General features: G+C 42.9%; 2 protein-coding genes and 1 long non-coding RNA gene across 4 annotated transcripts; 1 reads left to right on the forward strand and 2 right to left on the reverse strand.

Annotated features, from left to right (window-relative positions):
• Positions 1–53: 53 nt before the first annotated feature.
• Positions 54–2,591, reverse strand: urad (ureidoimidazoline (2-oxo-4-hydroxy-4-carboxy-5-) decarboxylase). Its single transcript, XM_088638867.1, has 2 exons — positions 2,077–2,591; positions 54–707 (listed from the first exon to the last, which is right to left on the reverse strand). Exons 1-2 carry the CDS (start codon positions 2,249–2,251, stop codon positions 355–357), a joined length of 528 nt encoding a protein of 175 aa, XP_088494993.1. The 5' UTR covers positions 2,252–2,591; the 3' UTR covers positions 54–354.
• On the forward strand, positions 2,161–4,152 carry LOC148657993 (uncharacterized). The gene is made up of 2 exons (XR_015940014.1): positions 2,161–2,297; positions 2,849–4,152. It is a non-coding gene; the product is annotated as an uncharacterized LOC148657993 (long non-coding RNA).
• Positions 3,766–20,561, reverse strand: flt3 (fms related receptor tyrosine kinase 3). 2 transcript variants are annotated; one of them, XM_088638845.1, is made up of 24 exons: positions 20,408–20,561; positions 18,444–18,523; positions 17,559–17,761; positions 16,424–16,533; positions 16,021–16,144; positions 15,422–15,600; positions 14,939–15,069; positions 14,668–14,806; positions 14,071–14,242; positions 13,411–13,514; positions 12,692–12,815; positions 12,020–12,195; positions 11,535–11,638; positions 11,304–11,436; positions 10,918–11,022; positions 8,294–8,404; positions 7,578–7,734; positions 7,357–7,481; positions 7,058–7,176; positions 6,370–6,492; positions 6,035–6,146; positions 5,807–5,906; positions 5,414–5,519; positions 3,766–5,198 (listed from the first exon to the last, which is right to left on the reverse strand). In XM_088638845.1, the coding sequence occupies exons 1-24, from the start codon at positions 20,454–20,456 to the stop codon at positions 4,962–4,964; spliced, it is 3,123 nt and encodes a 1,040-aa protein (XP_088494971.1). In that variant the 5' UTR covers positions 20,457–20,561; the 3' UTR covers positions 3,766–4,961. The 2 variants fall into 2 exon arrangements, with proteins under 2 accessions (XP_088494971.1, XP_088494970.1); XM_088638844.1 differs by having other exon boundaries at positions 16,424–16,539.
• Between the last annotated feature and the right edge of the window lie 1,172 nt (positions 20,562–21,733).

Here is a 21,733-nt window from a genome sequence, read left to right on the forward strand (position 1 = left end):
TTTTCTTTTAAGGGCAGCGAAACCTATAATCAACTTGACCCCGACATCACACAAATTGTTAGGAATCAGTATATTTTCTTCAGCGGTCCACACTTTAAAACCACATATCCTGAAACACATTCTCTGCAACAGTGTGGAATGGATGCATTTGGTAAGCCAGTTTTTGGTGCACTGAAAGTATATTCTGAAATGATCACGAGTCTGAATGTGTATACTCCACTGCTTGAGAATGGGGTTTAACGTTTGGTTTCTGTAAGCCATCTCCCTCCGATATTGATTAATAATTACAGTTTTATTGCGTTTTTCAAGTGTGCTTCCCGACACTCGCTGAGGGCCGGAGCTCCAAAGTGTGCTCTACAGCTTGTTGCGATCCCGGGGCCTGCTGGCGATGTCCCGGAGTCTCAGGTGGCAGATCTTCTTCACCTCCTCCACGGCTCGCCTGAGCTCCTCCGCCGGGTCACTGCCGAGCCGCTCGCTCAGCCGCTGGACGATGCTCTCCCTGTCGTTCATGCGGGCGCAGATGACGAACGGAAACCCGAACCGGTCCTTGTACTCCGCGTTGAGCCGGCGCATGCGGCTTTCCTCGGCCGGGGTTAGCGAGGCCAAGCCTGCCTGCGTTTGCTCTCCGCGGGATTCGGGGGTCAGACTGCCGCTGAAGAGGTCTCGCCCAGCGAGGTCAGGGTGGCACCTCAGTATACCCTCCTGCCCTGCGGGGAAGCGAGGGGGAAACGCCACACTCAGGTCGCCGGCCCATGACGCTGCAACTCTTGAACAGAACCGACCTGGGCTCCGACCTTAAGATCGGGACAGGTCAGAACCGGAGCGAGTGGCTGTGTTGGACTTTTCTGATACATGCCTGTAAAACTGTCTGTCGAGGTGTCTTCGACGGCAGGAAAGGGCAGAAAACTTTAAAAAACATTTAAAAACTTTAAAAATAAAGTTAGTGAGCTATTCACAAAACAAACCGGAATAAATAATACTTAAGAAGTTAGATTTATCTCTGTCGGGGTCTCTCAAACCTGGTCAGGGAAGAACATTGTCTGGTGTTTTTCATTGCAGCCGAGTTCTACCTCTCCAGAGCTGATACATGATCTGCTCGCTTGTCTAGACTTTAAACCTATTTCTTTCAATTGCGAGTGTCAAAAATACACAACTTCACGGGTTTCCAACAACCTCAGCACACAGGACTGCAGACAGCCTCTCCTCTGGCTGTTATCTCCGACTAAACAGCTCTTACTAACTGATCAGTGACATTTCAAGCAGCCCACCTGAATGAGGGCAGTTCTGTAGCTCTGCACTTGGTACAGAATTGATACGGACTATAAATCCCATCTGACCCGTGAGTGCCGAGGGTACATGTGTACATATACGCCAGCTAGAAAACCTAACCAGGAGCAGAAACCAGGAGAGACAGCGTTCCCCCGGGACCGGGGCTGGGAAACGCGGATCTACATTGAGGAAGCGATTAAAACATGTCCAAACAGGAAAAAAAAAGAAGTGTTTATGTAATTTACAGAATTTCCGAACCCGAATTTCACGCTGACCTGACGCTGAACGGTTAAATCAACAGGGCGAGTTGATCCTGCAGCTTATAACATTGTTCCCCTCGCAAAACTGAGGCTTTGGAGTTGAGGCTCTGCTGACATCTGGCGGCTAGGCTGTGCCGGCAGTCCAGGCCCGGGCAGGCTGCTGCCGTAACTCTGCTATAGACGCCCAGCAGCACGCCCCTTTCAGTAACAGGTGGATATATTCCATGCTGCTAAGCTATTTAAACTTCACACTTATATTTCAAGCACCGAAAAAGCTTTTGAGCTACGATTTTCCTCGTTATACGTTGTATCATGGGTACCGATAGGATGTTAACGACAGACCTGACGGGCCAGGGAGACCTGTTGTCGAGACTCAAGAGACCAGCAGCAGAACCCGGAAACGCCGATGTGTTCATAATTAAACCGTGGAAACGCCTATGTCGTGCGTGCATATTATCACGCGATTGTAGCTGTTTCAGGGGGAGTATAGGCTACAGTTCTGGGTAAAGGCGAGCGAGTTGGTTCAGCCCTGTGATTAATGTCTTACCCGAGACTGGGAGGTTGTCGATGAACTCCGCTATGCTGGCTTCCAAGTCGGGGAAAGTTGAAAAGGGCCGTCGGCTCCACACCGCCGCAGCGATGAGGGGACACCTCTCAACAACATTGCCGAAAATATCCACGAAATCCTCGTAAGAGAGGGTGTTAACTGCGCGGATATCCATAACCTCAGCTCCCGAGCGGGCCAAGCCGTCCGGCAGCGTCAGCGAGGTGAGTGACCGCGCGGACTGTCCTCCGTGTTTCACGCGGGTGCTTCGGGGTCCCGGATGTCCCTTATCAAGGGATACGACTCCTCACAGAAAAGCTGCTACAAAACCAGTGCGCCGTCGTGTACACAGGAAGGAAATACAGCTTAAGGTGTAAACTTTGACAAAATAAGTGTCTATGCAGTAAACACCTGGGAAACACCACAAAACGGCAATCAGATGAACAACAGCGGTCAATAATAATCCCAGGGCGTTTCTCAGAAAGAGTAGGGCTGTTACCCCTGTGCCCTGGCCAAATTTACCCCTGGCCTTTACCAGTCATGGCCTCCTCATAATCCCCATCTCTGAACTGGCTCTCCTCCCCACTGAGAGCTGGTGTGTGGGGAGAGTACTGGCGCATCATCCAGGTGGGGCTGCACACTGGCGGTGGCAGTGGGATTCCCCCTGACCTGTAATGTGCTTTAAGTGGAGTGTCCAGAAAAGCGCTATTTAAGCAGAAGGAATTACTATTCTTTTGCAAGCGCTTGTCGTTCTTCTTGTGTGTCTTTCGTTTAGAGGTGAGGAGAGAAACCTGCGTGTGATCTGGGGCCAGCCTTGACGAACTGGGAGAAGCTGGTGAACTGGCTCGAGCCAGTCACCGGATTGATCCAAGTCCGTCAAGAGCCCAGCTGTGGAGCAGGACCGAGCCGCCCGCCCACAGCCGCCGGAGGCAAAAAGAAAACACGGTGTTCAGATGGGGGGGAAAGTGAAATGAAATTTTTTTATTTATTTAAAGCATTGTACATCGCTTAAAAATATATATATTTAGAAAGATTGTAAAAAAAAAAACAAAACATTGTAATAAACCCTCCACCCGCCTTTCGTCACCCAAACGTGCTGCCCCCTTCTGGAGCGCGAGGCGTGCTTCGGCGCGACGCGGTCAGAGGAGACGAGCCGGAAATCAGGCATTTAAATGTGAATGTTAGATTCATGGAATTTGATGTCATATTAGACAGCAAGGTGATTTACGGGCGGAAAAAAATCACATTTAGTTGTAATTAACCTGTAGTACTACCGGGTAGATATCATATTCACAAAACCAACTGCTCTCATGCTGTCCCCCGCCTTTAAAGCTTGGAAGAGGGAAATGAAATATTACTTGAAGTCCTTAAAAAACGTGAAAAAAGGTACAAACACAATTACACAAATCAACACAAATTCTTCAACACAAATAGCGAAGAATTTGAACTTTTTTATGTTCTGATTTGTAAGTACCCCTGGCAGGGTATTGTCTTGTGTTTTTATTATTTTTTGTTCACATCTTTTTTTAGATATCTTTTTTTCCCCTTTGTGTTATTTGACGTTATATAGAAGCCTGAAAAGTGTTCACTTTGCTCTCGTTAAAATAGCATGCTATCAGAATTGAAAAGTAACGATGAGCTAGAAGACTTATAACGACGTAAAACATGTGTAAATAATTTAAAAAAAAACTATGTTATGAATGAGAAACAAAGAAAATATACAGCTCTGTATCCAAGCTCAATTAGTTTTACAAGGAATCTCGAACAGCTAGAGTGAAGATTTTAATAACACAAAATGATGGATTAAGCTGCGATACAAATGGAGAACAATATCCACCTTTTATATAACAGATGGTGAAGCTATTTTCTAATACTGTTAATATATATTGAGAAATGTCTCTCTCTAGCTGCCCGTCTCCGGAGGCAGAGATCCTGGTCTCGGCCCTGGACTGGCCACACACCTCTGCCTTTGATCCATTTCACAACTGGACTCTCAGTTGGCTAAATAATAGTCATATGAACGGAGACAGTCAAGTGGCAACATCCAATGAGTTTAAGAGCTAAAAACTATCGCATCTCCTCAATAAAATCTCCCAACGGTGAGCCAGAAACAAACCCGGTAAATATTCCAATGGAGCAACTCGTTCATTCGATTAATGCTTCAATTAAGTAATTAAGCTTGGCTGGAAGGAAAACCAGTGGGCGTGCGGACCCCCAGGACCTTGTCTTAAGGAACATGTGGTTTTATGTCAAAAGATTGTGCGCACATCCCGAAAATTTTCAGAAGACTGATCACAGTAATGTTACTGATTGGTCAGCCCCTCGCCAATTTACTGATCCCTATATCTGTACCAATTTCTTAACACAGCTTTGTCGTGTTGAGTTACCATAAAGGTTTAGTGAACTCTCCCTATACTGAAATGATTATTTCTTCTCAGTTTGGGGTTGAGATGTAACAGGGCAAAGTCCAATTTTTAATTGCCGAGGAGTTGGGGGATCTCCCAGGCTAGGTGTTAGGATCACTGGTCACTTTTTGGGTTGTATGTGTTGATTTTAACAACCGTGTACAAAGGTAAGAACCAGACGCTGGGTGTTTGAGAAGATAAAGGGGTAATATTGCATACTTGTGCTGCTTTTCACTGAGACATACAATTTCACCCAGAAAGGGATGCAAGTCCTGTGCAACGGGAGTCTCTACTTGTTATGATACTCAAAAGCCCAATGTTCTAATTTTTTCTTGCAAAGTTAAAATCAATCATTAACCCAAGAACAACGTTTTGCGTCGTTTGCTGTGGCACACTGACCAAAAGAGAGTGAGAAGATCCGCCTGGGGCGAAGTGCACAGTACAGTGGGAGCATGAAGGCTGCCCCGGCCCGGATGGTGAGTGTCACTCAGGGGGAGGAGGCTGTACTGAGGGGACATCAGATGACTGGTCTTCTTGCTCCTGCTTTGGGTGACTGGAATCGGAGAGACTCGTGGGCTCAGAGGGCACGCTTGGATTACTGGAATCACTGGGTTTATCATCTTCAGGCATTTTTTCATTTGATCCTGGTGGGTGTCCAGAGGTGGGGCTGACTGGCACATTCCTGTACACAGAGCTTTTTTTGTCCATGTTATAATAAATCTGCAGAAACCAAAGCTGGAGATTAATACAAGATCCAGTGAAAAAAAAAATCCTTTTATAGCTAAGGTTATCGAGCAATGCGTGTTAACAGTGTCATCCTGGTACTGTGATCTTAGCCAACCAACACTCTGAACCCTGTTCTTGATCATGGTCAGTTTGTGTGATCGTCTTGAGACCTGGACAGGGGCCCACACTGCGGAAGTCTAGGAACTCACCTCATCTTCAGCATCAGCCAGCTGATACTCCATAAATTTGACAATCTTCAAAAATTCAGGTCTTTTTCTTGGCTCGAGCATCCAGCAGGATTTCATCATATTGTAGCTAATTGGGAAATAAATGAAAGTAAAATGTAGATCTATTTACTGAGCCCAGGGCTACCATTTTCATCCCAGGCAGGTATATATCAGTTTCCTAATTATATATATTCTAAAAAAGGAAAAAGATTAAAGAATTGTCCATAAATTAGACAAAAGTTTCTGCAGAACAGATTTGACCCAGTTCACAGCAGCAACAGAACAAGTGCTTTCACTGTTTGTGAGTCCCTAAGTACAGTAAGCCATCTGTGGTCTCTGAAGAGTAGGAGGCAGTGTGTCGGTTAAGACACTTACACAGCCTGGCTTGCATAGTAAGGCTGATCCATCTTAAATCCACTCTGAATCAACGAATAGAAGTGTCGGTCCACCTTCATCCCAGGATAAGGGTTCACACCTAAGAAAGAAAGGCCAAGACAGAGAGAAAGAGAATGATCAGCACGTCATTCCTAATCACATAGATTGTGCTATATTCCAGCACCTGCTCCTGGGGATTGAGATTGTAAATTTGTGCGTTGGACATACCGAGGGAAAAGATCTCCCACAGCAGAATCCCATAAGACCAAACGTCACTCTGCATGGTGTAGATTCCATCAAACAGACTCTCTGGGGCCATCCACTTCACAGGCAGCCTGACCTGCAGACACACACCCCCCAACTGTGAACAGGACATAGACCAGATGCACAGTATTCTCTTACAGGTCATTGACCACATCCATGGGCGTCTGTATGGCAGCATTAAATACCATCAGGAATCATAGTGCCATTTATGAAAGTGGACAGCACATCAACTGAGCCAATTGTCAGTCGATGAATACAAAGTGAAAATGATACTCATAGAAAAGGAAAAGAAAACTTACATTGCCCTTTACAACATAGTTTGAATCATTCACGATGTCCCTGGCTAATCCGAAGTCGCCGATCTTTACCAGTTTTCCGTGAGTAACCAATACATTCCTGGCGGCGAGATCCCTGTGAATGCACTGTGGAAACATCGGCAGGGAGTTAAAGACGTTGATCTTTGGCAAAGCACTGAACGCTCTTCATGTGCTGGAGGTGAACACTCCTGAAACGTAACCTTTAACTCATTCATTCAAAAGAAAGATCCCAACAGAAATTGAATTGGCAGAGCACAAAGAAAGTCTAGTACCGTAGTAAAGTATGCGACTTTTCTGTTTATTAAAAAAAATAGTATATGTTTATAAACAGCCTGTACAAGAATTCTCCTAAACTGTAACCATTTATCAATAAATTAGTGCAGGCAGGAAGTCTCTATGCTCTGATCAGAGATCTTTGGAGCAGGCACTTTCAGCACCAGGCTGAAACTGGACAGCTCCCAGCATGCGAGGCTGGGTTCAGCACTTTGGTTTGTGAACAGCGACCACTGTTAAAGAAGACAATGGCACTGTCGGCTCAGTCAACTAGCTGGGGTGAGCAGCTGCTTAATGCCGTCCACTCTATGTGGTACATCATGACACTACTTTATGTGTACACTATGATACAAAAATGAGTGAAGCAGGCCTAGAGCTCTTCAGCCATAAAACGTACATTCTTTGAGGCAAGAAATTCCATCCCTTTTGCCACCTGATAGGAAAAACTGAGAAGGTCATCATACGTGAGTATGTTCAGTTCCTCTTCCTCATACTGGTCCAAATTTTTATACATCCCTGTAAAATAGGAGAAGGAAACTTTACAGCAGACCGCTGACTTGCAGCACCACCACATATAGTGTTTCAGCACTGTAAAAAGTCAAACATCCTGGTGCTAAATCCACGGCATTCCTGACCTGCTGCACAAAACAGCTGTTCCTTGGATCCAAGGAAGCTTTACATTAAAGTGATCCTCACCATCCGAGACCACCTCTCCTGCGTCGCTCAGACTGAGGAGTCTTTCTGCTTCCCCGACTCTTTCTGTGACATCACGTGCTCTATGCATCGGGACGTAGTTGTTTTTGTGACTCATAGGATCATTTCTGAGGAAGACCAAATCATCTTGACAGTTCTGAACACCACTGTTAGTGTTACTTACATTTCTACTTAAAAATGCAAGTGAAGTTGAGAAGACATACCTGAAAACGTGCTCAGATTGGAAGTTATGATACAAACAGCTGTAGCGATTTTTAGTGAAGACATCCGTTAGAGACTTATGAAACGTTTCCCTGTTGTCCCTCAGGTAATTTAGAAGGTCCCCTTTGGTGCAGTATTGAAAGATCAGGTAAGTTGGTCCTGTAACACGGATATGGTGGAAATGTTAAATCAGTGTCTAGTTCCACTAATGTCTCTTCAGTGCAGAGAGAAGAACTGGCCTGACAATGAGAGTGTGTGCACGCATATCTGTGTTATTGTTATCTCATACAAACACATCTCTGCACAGCCCTCGTTATTTTAATACATTAAAGCAGATTTTAATCTGTTGATGTAATACTTGACTGTTGCAAACAGAAATCACAATCGAGCCAAGCTAAGATGTTGATTCACAGTTAAATGTGACCTCAGACCTTTCTTGCTATCTCATGCCCATGTGGGATCTAACTGCAGTGATCAGCCTGCCTGTGGCCTCACTGGCACAACATGAGGACTCATGCCCAAGCCCACTGGGCTCTGACTCCAGTGATCTACCTGTGGCCTCATCGGCACAACATGAGCACACACACTGGCTAGCAGAATGGCTCCCGGGATCAACCATATGTGCTCCCCTTAACATCATCATTGAAATTGTTGATCTTTTGATGGGCAACAGAGGAACCTGTCCATCAGTGTAAAAGCAGTGGCAGTCCTGGCATACCTGAGCCCGTGCAAGCCCCCAGCAGGTTGACTATGTTTTCATGTCTGCCAATGTGTGTCATCATCTTCAGCTCGGACATCAGGGCTGCTTTCTCGGAGGACTGGTGTTTCTCTGCGCGACAGGAACAGGAAGTCGATTCATGTGATGAGGGTGGTATTTATGCTCGTACAGTATGTCTATATTTTAAAAGTGTAAAAGTGTTGTTCCTACTACATTTGACTTGTGAAAAACCTGAAGTCCTTAGGTGCAGATAGCGGTTCTGTTCATAAAAATAAGAAGCCTTTCATTATAAGCTGTGAGACAGTCGTTTTAAACAGTTTTAGGACTGAATGAGTTTTACACCTCTGGCAACCCATAGCAACCAAATTATAACAGCTTAATAATAATAATAATAATTGCTTACACTTATATAGCGCTTTTCTGGACACTCCACTCAAAGCGCTTTACAGGTAATGGGGACTCCCCTCCACCACCACCAATGTGCAGCATCCACCTGGATGATGCGACGGCAGCCATAGTGCGCCAGAACGCTCACCACACATCAGCTATCAGTGGGGAGGAGAGCAGAGTAATGTAGCCAATTCATAGAAGGGGGTTATTAGGAGGCCATGATTGGTAAGGGCCAATTGGAAATTTGGCCAGGACACCGGGGTTACACCCCTACTCTTTTCGAGAAGCGCCCTGGGATTTTTAATGACCACAGAGAGTCAGGACCTCGGTTTTACGTCTCATCCGAAGGACGGCGCCTGTTTACAGTATAGTGTCCCCGTCACTATACTGGGGCATTAGGACCCACATGGACCACAGGGTGAGCACCCCCCACTGGCCCCACAGCTTAACTCTCCTAAAAAGATAATAATAATAATAATAATAATAATAATAATAATAATAATAATGTTGTAAGGACTAAAAAGTCTGCAAGTAAGTGCACAAATAACTTCAGTTTTTAAATGTTTACGTCAAAAAGGGAAACAGAATACGATGGTGTCATAACCTCACTGACTTACTTTATAAAGACTATTAATAATCCATACACTAGCAGTGAACAAAAGCAGTGCAAAGCCCTAAGGACACTTTGAGCCATATCGCTGTGGCAATGGGTCCTACAAGTTTTTAACTTGACTCTAAAGAAACTGAAGAGGGGCCACTGTACGAAGAAACAGGGGTGTGATGGTTAGTTCAACAGCTTAGGAAAGCCGTTTCCTGTTCTTCAGACAGCCGTTGTCCTTAACTGCACAAAGCAAGGGGATGTGGCCCTGACAACCCGGTCATCTTTGATACTCTCCGTTTTGCCACATTCTCCACAGATCTACAGTCTAACGCCCCTCCCAGGGAGACAGCAGCTGTGATTGGTGGGTAGGCATCTAAAAAAATAAATACCCTTCTCCGATTTCCCGGTGCCTGGACACGGGCGAGCTGAAAGCAGGGGCAGAGGAGACACACGGACGGCAGCTGTTTGGGGAAGAAAGCTGCAGACAAAGACCAGCAACATGTTATCTTTTTGCTCTAGGCAGCAAAAAAGCTTAACAGAAGAAGAAGGACACAAAGTGTGTAACTGCTGCACAGGCCAGAGGCAGCCCTCCAGCTCCAGGGCGACTCCCAGTGACTGCTAGAGTGATCTGCAACAGCTAGCAAGTGGTCAGCAGGCATGTCAATGCAGACTGAAGCAAGCCCTCTAGACTTTACTCCTGTTCTTACAGGAAAATGGAAAGTGTATGGCAGTGAATTGTACCTGTGTAACTAAAGGTGATTATGTGGGTTTCTTGTTCCATTAAGGCACAAATGTTAATGGGGCTTTAGTAGAAACACACCCGATTGAGCACTCAGTATTATTTTTGTCTAGGCAAAAAAAAACACCAACAGATTCCTATGCCCATTTTGGGACACCCATCTTATGTCAAATGTTTTAGGGGAGTTAAAGGTGGTGGTGAGGGTTGGGAAAATAGATTTGGAGGTTGTCAGACATAGTGGGTTTGTGATCCGGGTTTCATGTAATAATAAACTGTTTTATATAGTGCTTTTAAAAACCCTCATCTCAAGGGGTGTTAAAAAAACCTAGAAGCCACAGAACACATGATGGGCCAGATTCAGTCAGTTGCTTGATGCAGTGACAGACTTTGTATCTGAGCCTGCCGAGAGCAACGCATAGGAGGTAACATCGACATGCACAATGAAAAGCGCCGTTTTCATGGCAGCTGGAAAAGCTGGAAGAGAAGAAGCTCAGTGCTGGTAAAGAGGCAGGTGGGAATGTTTCAAAGTGTTGTGAACATCAACTAACAAAGACAAAAGAGGGTGCATCAGTACCTGTCCAAACTGGTTTTCTCCCCTGAAGCATTTTTAGCGAATGAAACTCTTGGAACAAATGCTACCTATCCAGTAATAATAATACACAACATTCTTGTTTTCAAACATTTAAGAAATTGGATGATGTCACCTACAGTAAATCTCCATTTGAATGTATTAGAGCATGGCTGTCCGATCCTGCTTCTGGAGGTTGTTCAAACATGACTTAGAAATGAAACCTGCAGACACACAGGCCCTCCAGGAAGAGGACCAGACAGCTTGGTTTGAGATAAATGGCCTTTTTTAACCCTTTCATCCACCAACAGCGCTGCTCGATTTACCTTTGAGCATTTTGACAGCCACTTGTAAGGACACTCCTGGCTTGCAGATTCCATAGGCAGTGGCTTCCACAACCTTCCCAAAGGCTCCTGATCCCAGCACTTTTCCTAAGGAATGCCGGGAGAGATCAGATTCTGACAGTAAGATGTCCTGAATGATTGCTATAGAGAGCCCGGGTGCTATGGGGAATTTGCTACACCTTGGAATGTTTATTGATTTCATCTGCATGGTGATTTTTTAAATTGTGATATAATTCCCGATGCAAGCTCAGATGTTCCTATAATCCAGGATATTCCTTAATAGGGTCAGCGCTTCTGCTTCCAATTCCCCGCACACACTCTGACCATGTGTTTAGCATCGGCATTTTCGATTTCTCTCCTCAACTTACCTAGCTCCAGGTTTTCTCTCGGGAATTCCCACTTTGGGTTGTAGTCCATGTTTTTGAAGTCGATGTAAATGTAGTCATTATCAGAGGATCCCAGAGGCTGCAATATCTGCATCTGGCTTTCGTATTTTGGTTTCTTAAAAAAATAAAGTTGAAAAGTCACGTTTTGAAAAGAAGACGACGTCAATTAAATTTTATTGATTCAATTAAATAAATAAATGTCACAGAAGGTACCTTTCTAGTACACATGAAGATTAACAGGAGAGTGAGAATGACCACAAGGATTGACAGAAAGAGGTGTATGTAGTACACATCCCATAATGATGTAGGAGGAACAGCTACAATAAACAAGACAAATACTGAGAAGATACAAATCAGTGCAAGCTTTAAATACATCTCTATACATGGACATAGGTGAAATAACTGAGCTGATCTGAACAGAGTTGCCCTCTGCTACAATACTAAAAAATACTTGAAAAGATCATGCATGCATCAAAATCAAGATTTTTATCCGTTATAAAGTCTTTCACACAACCTGGAAACAGTCAGAATTCAGTTTTTTTAGGTTGCTTCTATTTTTGACACTCAATCAATATAATAATTAAACAACAGGTGTTGTCCAACCTGTTCAAGAGAATTTATGCTGCTCCTGTGTGTTAAATGATGCGGAATTTCAATACTACATGTCTTTCAAACACAAGCTGGTGTCAGGAACTTACGAAGCTCGACACATGAAGAATTAAAAGAGTCAACACAGCACCGAACACTGGAGACTTCCGACGGGTTGTTCAACTCTAAGACGCTCGATTTTCTTTTGTGACAGAACATTTCTGCATCTTCCTCTTTCCCCTCAGAGATATTGTGTTTTTCTTTCCAAAACACATCATCTGAAGGCCTTTGAAGAAGAGTTGACGAAATTTAACACAATATATACATAGCAATAACAATCAGAGAAATAATGCAAATTGCTGACATCTGCTAGCAGAATACGAACACGATCATGATGAAATATATTTTTTTCCCCAAACAACATTTTATTTTCATGCAGAGTTAACCTGGAACTGAAAGAGTTACAAAATCCTGGCAGTGCACGGGTAGCACAAACATTTTGCACTCTTTTGCACACTGACTTGTTTGCTAATGTTAGTTGTCAGCCCCACAAATCATGACCGTAACTTACTGAGCACAGTCTCTCTTGATGCAATTGTTACACATGCACAAGACTCACGGAGAGACGCAAAATCTTGCACATTTACCCTACATCTATCAAATAATTATTTAAAGATTACAACCAACGCCCACTCCAAACGCTAAAGACATGAATAATTGTTTAATTAGTTAGCACTGGCAGCATATATTATGATGGATGCACAAATCAAAACCATACACACCTTACAGTATTACTTGTGTACCACTTGATCTGTGGTGTCGGGTAACCCTGTGAACTGCATTCAAATCTAAGCCCCTGGCCATCACTTCTAGGTAATAATGTGAGCTGCGGTGGTGTTGGTTTTGCTGTGAAAAGAAGCAAGAATTTGACTGACAGCAACAGATAGATTAGATTAAAGATGCAGGTCTCTTCGCCGTTAACAACAGTGTTTTCTATCCAACCTTCTCTGGAAGGGGCACCTGTTTGAATAAGAGTTTTGTACACAAACTGGGCTTTTCAGCCCAGTTTGATGGCTGGAGTTTGGGCTGCAACTCTAATTGCTAAATGTGGAAACCACATCGGGGCTCTCTTCTTTTTGCTTTGGCTCACAGGGACAAAATCACAGAAACCCACGAGGGGAGAAGGAGGAGGTGCGAGCAGGCTCGTCTGATTTTTGGATTAAATAACCTGTCAAGCCGAGTTGCTACCAGAAACCTACAGGGGGGCTCAACGTCAATCAGAGGAGAGACGCGTCTCTTGCTGATGTCGCCACTAGCCTTCCCTGGGCGTCGCTGTTTCGCTGGAAGCCAAGAAAGAACCAGAGCCAACCCCACCCTCAGGGGTGCACCCTGGCACAGCCAAACCCACTGAGCCGCTGGGAAGGCCAGACCTACACTCCTCTTCCTTGTCAACACTTATCAGCAGGCCCAGTCCTCTGTGCAATAACGAGCCTTACCTTACCTTTCACACAGAGCGACAGATTTTTCATTACGTTGACATCATCGTTTTCGGCATAAAACTGATACAGTCCTGGAAGATTCCGATGATCACAGTATTTAAATGTCCTGTCAAAACAGAGAAAATAAGCCTGCTTCCCATTACATCATACCAATGGCCTGTATTCAAAGCTGAGGTCAGAGATGCAGGGTGATCATTTGGCGTGTTGTTAATAGAACTGGGTGTAGAGCCCAGCCTGTTAAAATCCCACTGCTTCTTCAGCCCATTCCGAACCACGAGTGGTAGTGAGCACATTTCATGACCACACTATGTTTCTAAAGTATTTCCCATAGTTTTAAAATAATACTTAAAATGTACTGTATTGCATCTGAAAAATACTATTTTTTTCAGTAGTCTTAAAATTGTCTTTTTTTCTTCTGTTTCAGATGTTTTCCATTTACAGTACAGGTTGTTGCAGTTTTAATGACTCTCAGGATATATACCCTTTAAGAAATATATATATATATCTGTTGGTAAAATGTTAAACATTACATAAAATTAAATAAAAATGAAATACAAAATCCTGATATGTAAAAAAGTCACATACTACTTCCTACAAAGTAGTTTACATTTTTCACAGGTCCCCGCTGCCAAAACGAGAACTCTCAGATATGAGATAACTACCTGCTTCCATTAAAAGGATTTGAGTCCTCACAGTCTTGACGGCCTCCCGACGGAGAGACCCATTTACACCTCACGTCAGGGTATGATGATAATACGATTTCAAAGCAGAATTTGTCATCACGCTGAATTGCATTGTTTTCCTTCATTTGCAATATATTGATAAACCCTCTTTCTGCAATGAAAAAAACAGGATCATAAATTAACTTTCCAGCATGGCCATAATCAGATGGTCTGACTCATATTCAATGAATGTACCTTAACTTTTACTTTCATTCCAACTCTGCTCTTAATGTAATCTTAAATCTACTAGTTACTATCTTATTGGACCAATCTAGCAGATTATATCAGCTCTTCAGGGTGTTAGTGTGCTTTGAAGAGACCTAGGCAACTTGCTGTCACACCAGCCCCATGTTCTAAAAGCACTGAAGCTCAAATTCAATCAAGAGTGTGGAGTCTTTATGTCCTTACAGGAAGTTAAATATGAGATGGCAGAACAGAACCAAAAAACTGACCAAAGAGAATTTTACAGCACCCTTCCAAAATGTTGACACCTGCCAGGAAGACAAAAATGAGCCACGAAACAACAGCTCAACTCACCAACAACCTGAATGCTTGTGGATATAAATGCATTCCTTGGAGATCTGCATGTGTAATTGCCACTATCTTCAGAGCTTACTGAATCAAAGTATAAGTACGTTTGCCTCAGTCGGGGGTAAGAGTCTTCATAGTATCGCACCTTAATGGCATTTCAAAAATAAAACAGAGAAAACACAAATATACATGTTCACTGCAAGTACAGTATACTGCATATAAAATCAATATGTCCATGTCCTTCATTCATTAGTTGACATTTTACGTGATGTCTTACCTTAACTGGTTTATCTGAGGTCCAGGATAGAGGTTCTTTATAGTTTTTATCACTGCAACGTAAAAGCAGTGCTTGGCCAGTTTTTATAAATACTTGAGGTACATATCCTGTTCTGTCCAAAGAACGGAGATCTGAAATAAAGAGAGGCAAGAAATGATTTTCGGGTTTTTTCTGTTCTGCTCTAGGTGGGCAGATAAATAAAAGAAACATCATAAAAATATTTAAAATATGTATCACACTGACAACTGTGTAGAAAACAGGAATGCAGCTTTTAACAAATGTAGTCTCTTGAGCTGAATTAAAATGGTACAACATGAAAGATTCATTTTTGACCTCGGAACCTCAGATCAGGGTCCACTCGAGTGAGCCCTGCAAGGATCAGTATCAGAACACCTGTGTTTTGCGATATTTTGACAGAACCTCAGTTTCTGACATGACTAGCAAACTCATCACAATCCGCAAATTATAAGCATAAACACATACCGTAATCGTACAGCCTGGAGCACTCCTCGCCAACTTCATTTCTCGCACAGCACATAACTCTATTTTCTTTTAAATCATACGCTGAAATCGTAGCAAACACTTTCACAAGTCCTTCTGAGACGGCATTTTGGCGTTCCGTGTGAACTTCAAGGTGTCCGGTTTTCAGTTCACAGCTCTGACTACAATATATATATAAAAAAACCTTTTTTAAAGTGATTTAAAAACCGTGATTACTTAGCGTCTATTGTCAGTGATGCACAGCTCAGATTTTCAAACTTTGATTATTTTTTTTTGAGGGGGCAGCTGAATATTATTTTGCAATGCGAGTAAACACGATGGAAATAAGCAGATCGGGAAATGCACATCTCTGAAGCAAATGAAACCAATCAAAACATGACTTCAGATAAAAGTCACAAACGGGTCTAGTATTGTTATTCTACTGATCATTAACCCTTCAGGGGCAACAGTGCCAAGTCCATTCCGTATCGCACATCTAGTAATACAACAGATTTAACAAATTACATTTAAAAAATGTTTAAAGATGTCGGGCATCATAAACAGTGTTTAATCAAGCAAACGGAAAACAGACCCACGCCTACCTTTGTGAGAGACAGCCATACCACTTAAATTGTGGTTCAGGATACCCCTCCGAACTGAACTGTAACCGAAGAGCGTACCCTTCAGCGCTGGGCAATGGTTTTATTTGAGGCGGTGTTGGTCGTCCTGTGCACAGAACCAAAAGCCAAACAAATAAGCAAAACAGGCCTGTTATTTTGGACTGGGCGAGCAACTGAAAAAAAATAAAATAAGTGGAAGTCTTTTCCTGCGCCCTTTGGTGTGTGTAGGAAGGAAATAATAGATGTATTACTGTAGATGTATTTAATTCATCTCGGAGGTTATTGCCGTCAGACATTTTTAACTGGCTACTTCAACCTGGAAAAGATTTGGAAATCGTCTCTCCCCGGGAAAGGGCGGGGAACGAGGTGGTCACAGGATACTCACGCTTCAGCCAGAGAGAAAACGCCACGGAATAGCCAAAGCCGCCGTTCTGGAGACAGAGGATATGGATTCCGGCATGGCTCCCGTTTGCCTGGGGGATCACAAACGCGTGGCTGTTCCTGAGGAGACAAGCGCTCCACTGCTCAATTCCTAGAATGTACGTGGTCGGACTGCTGTCCCCTCGGCTGCAGGAGGTCAGCATTTCGAACCCTTCTTGCACTACAGCAAATCTGGATTCTTGAATAATCGTGGACGGGGAAAGAAATATTTATCTTTTCAGAAAACGAAGGACAGTACCTGAAACCAATGATCTTTTCGGGGATCTCCCTGAAATGTCTCACGTGTCATCACCGTGTCTTTATACATCAGATTATTGATTTACGTTTGTTACTCTTCGACAACCAGACAACGAATGAACTTTCTCTCCCGCTTTGTCCGGAGTCGTATGTCTGAGGTTTTGACGAAAGGGCGAGACGCTCACCGGGACAGACTTGAAACGCCAACTTTAACAGCAACGAGACATTTTGTGAAATTCGGACCTCTAATCATCATGGTTTGAAAAGCTAGAATTGAAATCACTTGCCGTCAGTCAAATGCATTTGAAATCTTCTATTTTTTCCCATGTCTGTCCCCCTCTCCTATCAATATGAATACATCATTTACAGTTAACTACGAATTTACCTACGTATTATATTACTTTAAACCACCAGATGTCAGTATAGGCCACTACAGATACCTGAGAACAGTGGCCAGAGTTTAAAATAAGCCACCTTTAGCGTAAAACCGAGTCTCATAATGCAGTACAGTTTTATTGCTTTTTCTTTGAAGGGATGTTTGACGTTTTATTTTTAATTTAAAGTCTCAAGCATAATATTCTTCATTGCACTGATTTCTAGAAGGTTTGTAAATGAAAGAACAAGTAATAGGTTTATTCCATGCTGAAAAGAGAAGAAAGATAACACGTTTCGGCCGTGGAGCCTTCTTCACCCGAAGAAGGCTCCACGGCTGAAACGTTGTGTTTATTTTCTTCTCTTTATTGCTTGGAATATTGCTTGTTCCTTTGCAGCCTACGCATGCAGACGCAGCGACCCACCTGAACTAACGAAAGAACATGACGAATAATTATAAAAATACGTACCCATCCCGATAGGAAAGACATTCTCCCCTTTCCTTATGTTGCCAGTAACAATCAACGTGTTCTGTACTGTTCAGCTGGGCCTGTACTTCAACAGTTTCGTGTTTCTCAATTTCCATTTTGGTCACCTTCCCCGCAGGAGAGACACAGGTCCCGTTCTGCATTTTTAGCACGGAAGCTCCACATGTGATTTTCGACCTGACACTCTAAATAAGAAAAACAACATAATTTTTCTTCTTTCACGAGTTAACGATTCGAAATTTCTGGTTAACGAAGGGCGTGGAAAGACCCGGGCCTTAATTAAAATAAATTAGCAAACCAGTTATCAGAATATGTAATATGACAAACGAATACATTTTCCCTTCTTTCTTTTTAGCAGAATCTGTAAAGCCTCTGGTTTAATTTGAGCTGGGTGTGTTGAAACATTCCCTCATTGAGGTTTGCATGTGTCGCTTGTGAGCTGAGCTAGCAGAAAGGACGACTGTTTCGGTACTAGTTAGGGGAGGCGCGGTACAATTTTTTTTTTTCTGATTCCAGCATGGCAGTCTCGGCCTCGGAGACACTAAAACTCCACTTAATTTGGTGGGTGAATGCCTTTAAACCAACCGAAACCTCACATGGAATGCTAAAGAAAAGAAAAATCACTCCTCCACAGGCCTCTGGAAGTGTAGCTCTCGTTGGAAACGCTGCCAGCACAATATAGGCAGCTCTTTGGTAAGACGAGCTCCACATGTCCATCGGAGGACAATCAGAGGAGTCTCAGATCTGAAGCTCTGCTGCAAACTGCACCGCCCTGGTTACACAAGGACGTCGTGCCAGGCTTCACTGCCAGAGGATGGGTGACTTTCAGATCCCCAGAGTCTTCTTCAAATCAGTCGTCTCTCTTACCTTACGCGTCACGAAACATTGGACTTGGGGCACCGTCCCACCGCCTGGCGCTTCAGCCGACAGCAGCGGAAGAGTGACAGCTGCAATATACAGAAAGCGTCCGCTGAGTAACTCCAGGCAAGCAACAGGGACGATTCACTGAAGCACTCGATGGGCTGGAGTAGTGTACCGAACGTCTTGGTCGTATAGGTGCCCGGCTTGGCCAGTAAGACAAAGAATGAGTCCAACTGTGTAATGAGCTCAGATCAAAAAAGAGACATCCATCCGTGACGGTGGTATCGTTGCCATGGTTTATAGGCAAGATCAGAAACTTTAAGCACCGTGTAGTTAAGTTTCAAGATATTTTGGCCTATATGTTTTTTTTTTTAAAAAAAAACACGTTTAGAAAACATTCTTAAGTTTTCCGTCGAGGTTTAAAACGAGCTAATGAAAACGCTCCTAACAGAAGAGAACTGTTTTTTTTTTAGAGAGAAATACCTTCACAAATAAAAAATTGTTTCAGTATAAAGTCTACAGTATCAGATGCGCAAGCTATATGGAATATACACAGAATTGAGTACAGGAGGCAGATATTCAATCGGCTAAAGGGAAAAATAATATATGAATGATGGAAAATTCCTTCTAAAGACTTCGGTTCTACTGTAAGTTACTGTTAATATTAATAATGATAACAATTAAATGATGTAAACAACACCTTATTCAAATACGGACAATAATTCTCATTTTTCGCTACCACCCTTCCCTTTAACAGCTGAAATAAGTTTTGTCTCTGAAGATGTTATCTGGCAGTGAAAGGAATTGGCCAGTTTGATATTTTTACTCAATTGCTCTGAACACAAATCTGTAGATTTGACTGAGCTGGTTTTCGCCGCTGCCATCGATCAGACCAGGTGAACAGGTTGTTGTGTGGAAAGCCGGCGGAAATTACGGTCAATAAATTAATACATTCATTTATTAATTTGAGTTAAACAGCAACGTTGCAATGTGTGACATTGAAAATAAATGTTAGGTTAGTTTTTTATGTTTTGTGTAGAGCTTGCATGTAGTCATAAAGGATTATTGGTGCTGCGCACTGTATACAAGCAGGAGTATTTTGTTGGTTGACAGACTCATCCGATTATTTTCATATCCGTTTTAACGTCAGAGCTGAAAGTCAAATAATTACTCAGCAAGACGCCTAAATGGTGCATATTATAACTTCTAAAATTACAAACGGTTACGTCTCTTCGCTATAAATTTGTGTCAATAGTTTTTGTTATTTGGTGACTTAATCTTTTTTTAAGTGTTTACAACCGTTTGGTTTTGAGCGCAGCTAGGAATGACACAATGACAAAAACCGTCCACCAACAAGATAACGATTTAAGAAGGTATTGTGGTATTAAAACTAAAATGTGCGTCCGTCATAGTTTTAGGTCAAAACACTGCTTTTAAGTATAAGATCAAGGCCTTGTTTAGCATCTTTGTGGTTTTTGGTGTACTGGGTATTGATATATTTAGAAATGGCGATAAAGAACTTGTTACTACTATCTTTCGACGGATTTTAATGAACTGTTCTCCCTCGCTGTCTTTATTTGAATCTTTATGTTCTCACTTAAGAAAATCGAGGACGGAAAAGTCCCGTGGGTTGAATTATGTTTAATTGTAAAATTACACGGTCATTTAAACAAGGTCAACATTAATAGCTGCTGAACGAGCTGCTGAGATCATCGTAATTAAGAGAGGCGCTGCGGAGCCCCTTCGGCGTAGTCTCCGACACGGACCTGTTACGGTGCGTGTGTAAAAGATCACGAATTTGACACAAATACCACAGTCGTTCTGAAAAAAAAAAAGATTAACTCTGTGAAGCCGCAAGAGAATAGAACTGTTTACCATTTGCAGCATTGTGAATTCATTCAAAGCATCACATGGTAGATATCAAAGTGCCTTGATTCTGTCTGGGCGCGGTGGCGCTGCGCCTCACTTACCCAGCAGAACGATTTCCTTGCAGAAGGTTTGCATCGCAAATCGCCCCATTACCGTAAATCAGCCTGTTTCATCGTGCACGTCCAAGACTGTGCACTAAAACAGAGAGCGGTGGACTTCAAAAAGAAGAACTTCGCACACGGCACTGCCCGACAAAAGGTTACGCCTGCCCGTCTCTGCGTCACGTTACCAACTTTCAGTGGTGTTGAGGTGGAGCTCAACTCAGCTCATGAGCCGGAGAGCAGAGTCCACGCACAATTCAGGTGCATTGCTCTGAATCTGAATTAGCATCCCCAAAGTGCAAATACATGAAAATGGTGTAATTCCACCTGACCTGACCTTCATGCCACACACTGTACATACAGTATATACTGTACTACTGTGCCGCAGTCTTAATTCTGCTATTCACAATTATTTTCCTGCTGTAAAATTCGAGGATCCTGGTGCGGTTCCCTTTAAGGAAGGAAATTCAAACAGTTCAAGGAGGTTCAGGTGCAATTCTGCTGCAATTACCTCTCTTCAGTATATTTAATCACTGTTCCATCAAGCACACAAAACCAACCATAGCCGTCTACCTCGACAAACAAACAAAAAATGCATGCTCACACTCGCCCACACAATTCCTCTCACACAGCTTGAGCTTCCAAAGGCTATAATTGCTGCAAGTTTGACCATTTAATTTAGTATTGTAGATGATAGAGGAAAAAACTAAATTCATGCTGAGGAAAACGTGATAAGGAATCAATAAGGTTTAAATGGGAAAGTGGATTCGCTGCTGAAACATTTCCTATGAGCCGCTAAACCATTTACTTTGAGCTGCCCTGATGAGGCTTTTGAACTTTCTATACTAATGTGAATTCATTGAATATAAATTGATGCATTGTGAATGATGGGAGCAGTCAGGGACGCCCTGCAGGTGGACGGTGCCAGATTTAGCCTGTAAGTAAATCTGAGTGTCATCAACATAGCGGCAGCATGGACATACTAAACTGCAAAGGCCTCAGCACAGAACCCTGGGGAACTCCATAACCGTCACAATGTCACAAGCATGACAAATGCTGATTTAAAGCAGTTTATTAATTGGGTTCTGTTATGTATTGACAAAAGTGGAAATGGTTTTGCAATTTAAACAGTTTTAATTAACATAACTTGTCAGGGACATTTGTTTACTGACTACATGAATCCAGTGGGACCACAATTCCTTAAATTCCTTAAGCCAGTCAAGAGCCAAATCAAAGGATGTATCAGTGATCCCTAGATAATTTTTCATGTGCTCTTTTTTAAGCCTGTCACGAATGACAGTAACAACAGCTTCAGTTAAATCAGGA

Source organism: Lepisosteus platostomus, chromosome 7 (assembly GCF_059453375.1).
Source record: "Lepisosteus platostomus isolate fLepPlt1 chromosome 7, fLepPlt1.hap1, whole genome shotgun sequence".
NCBI lineage: Eukaryota > Metazoa > Chordata > Actinopteri > Semionotiformes > Lepisosteidae > Lepisosteus > Lepisosteus platostomus.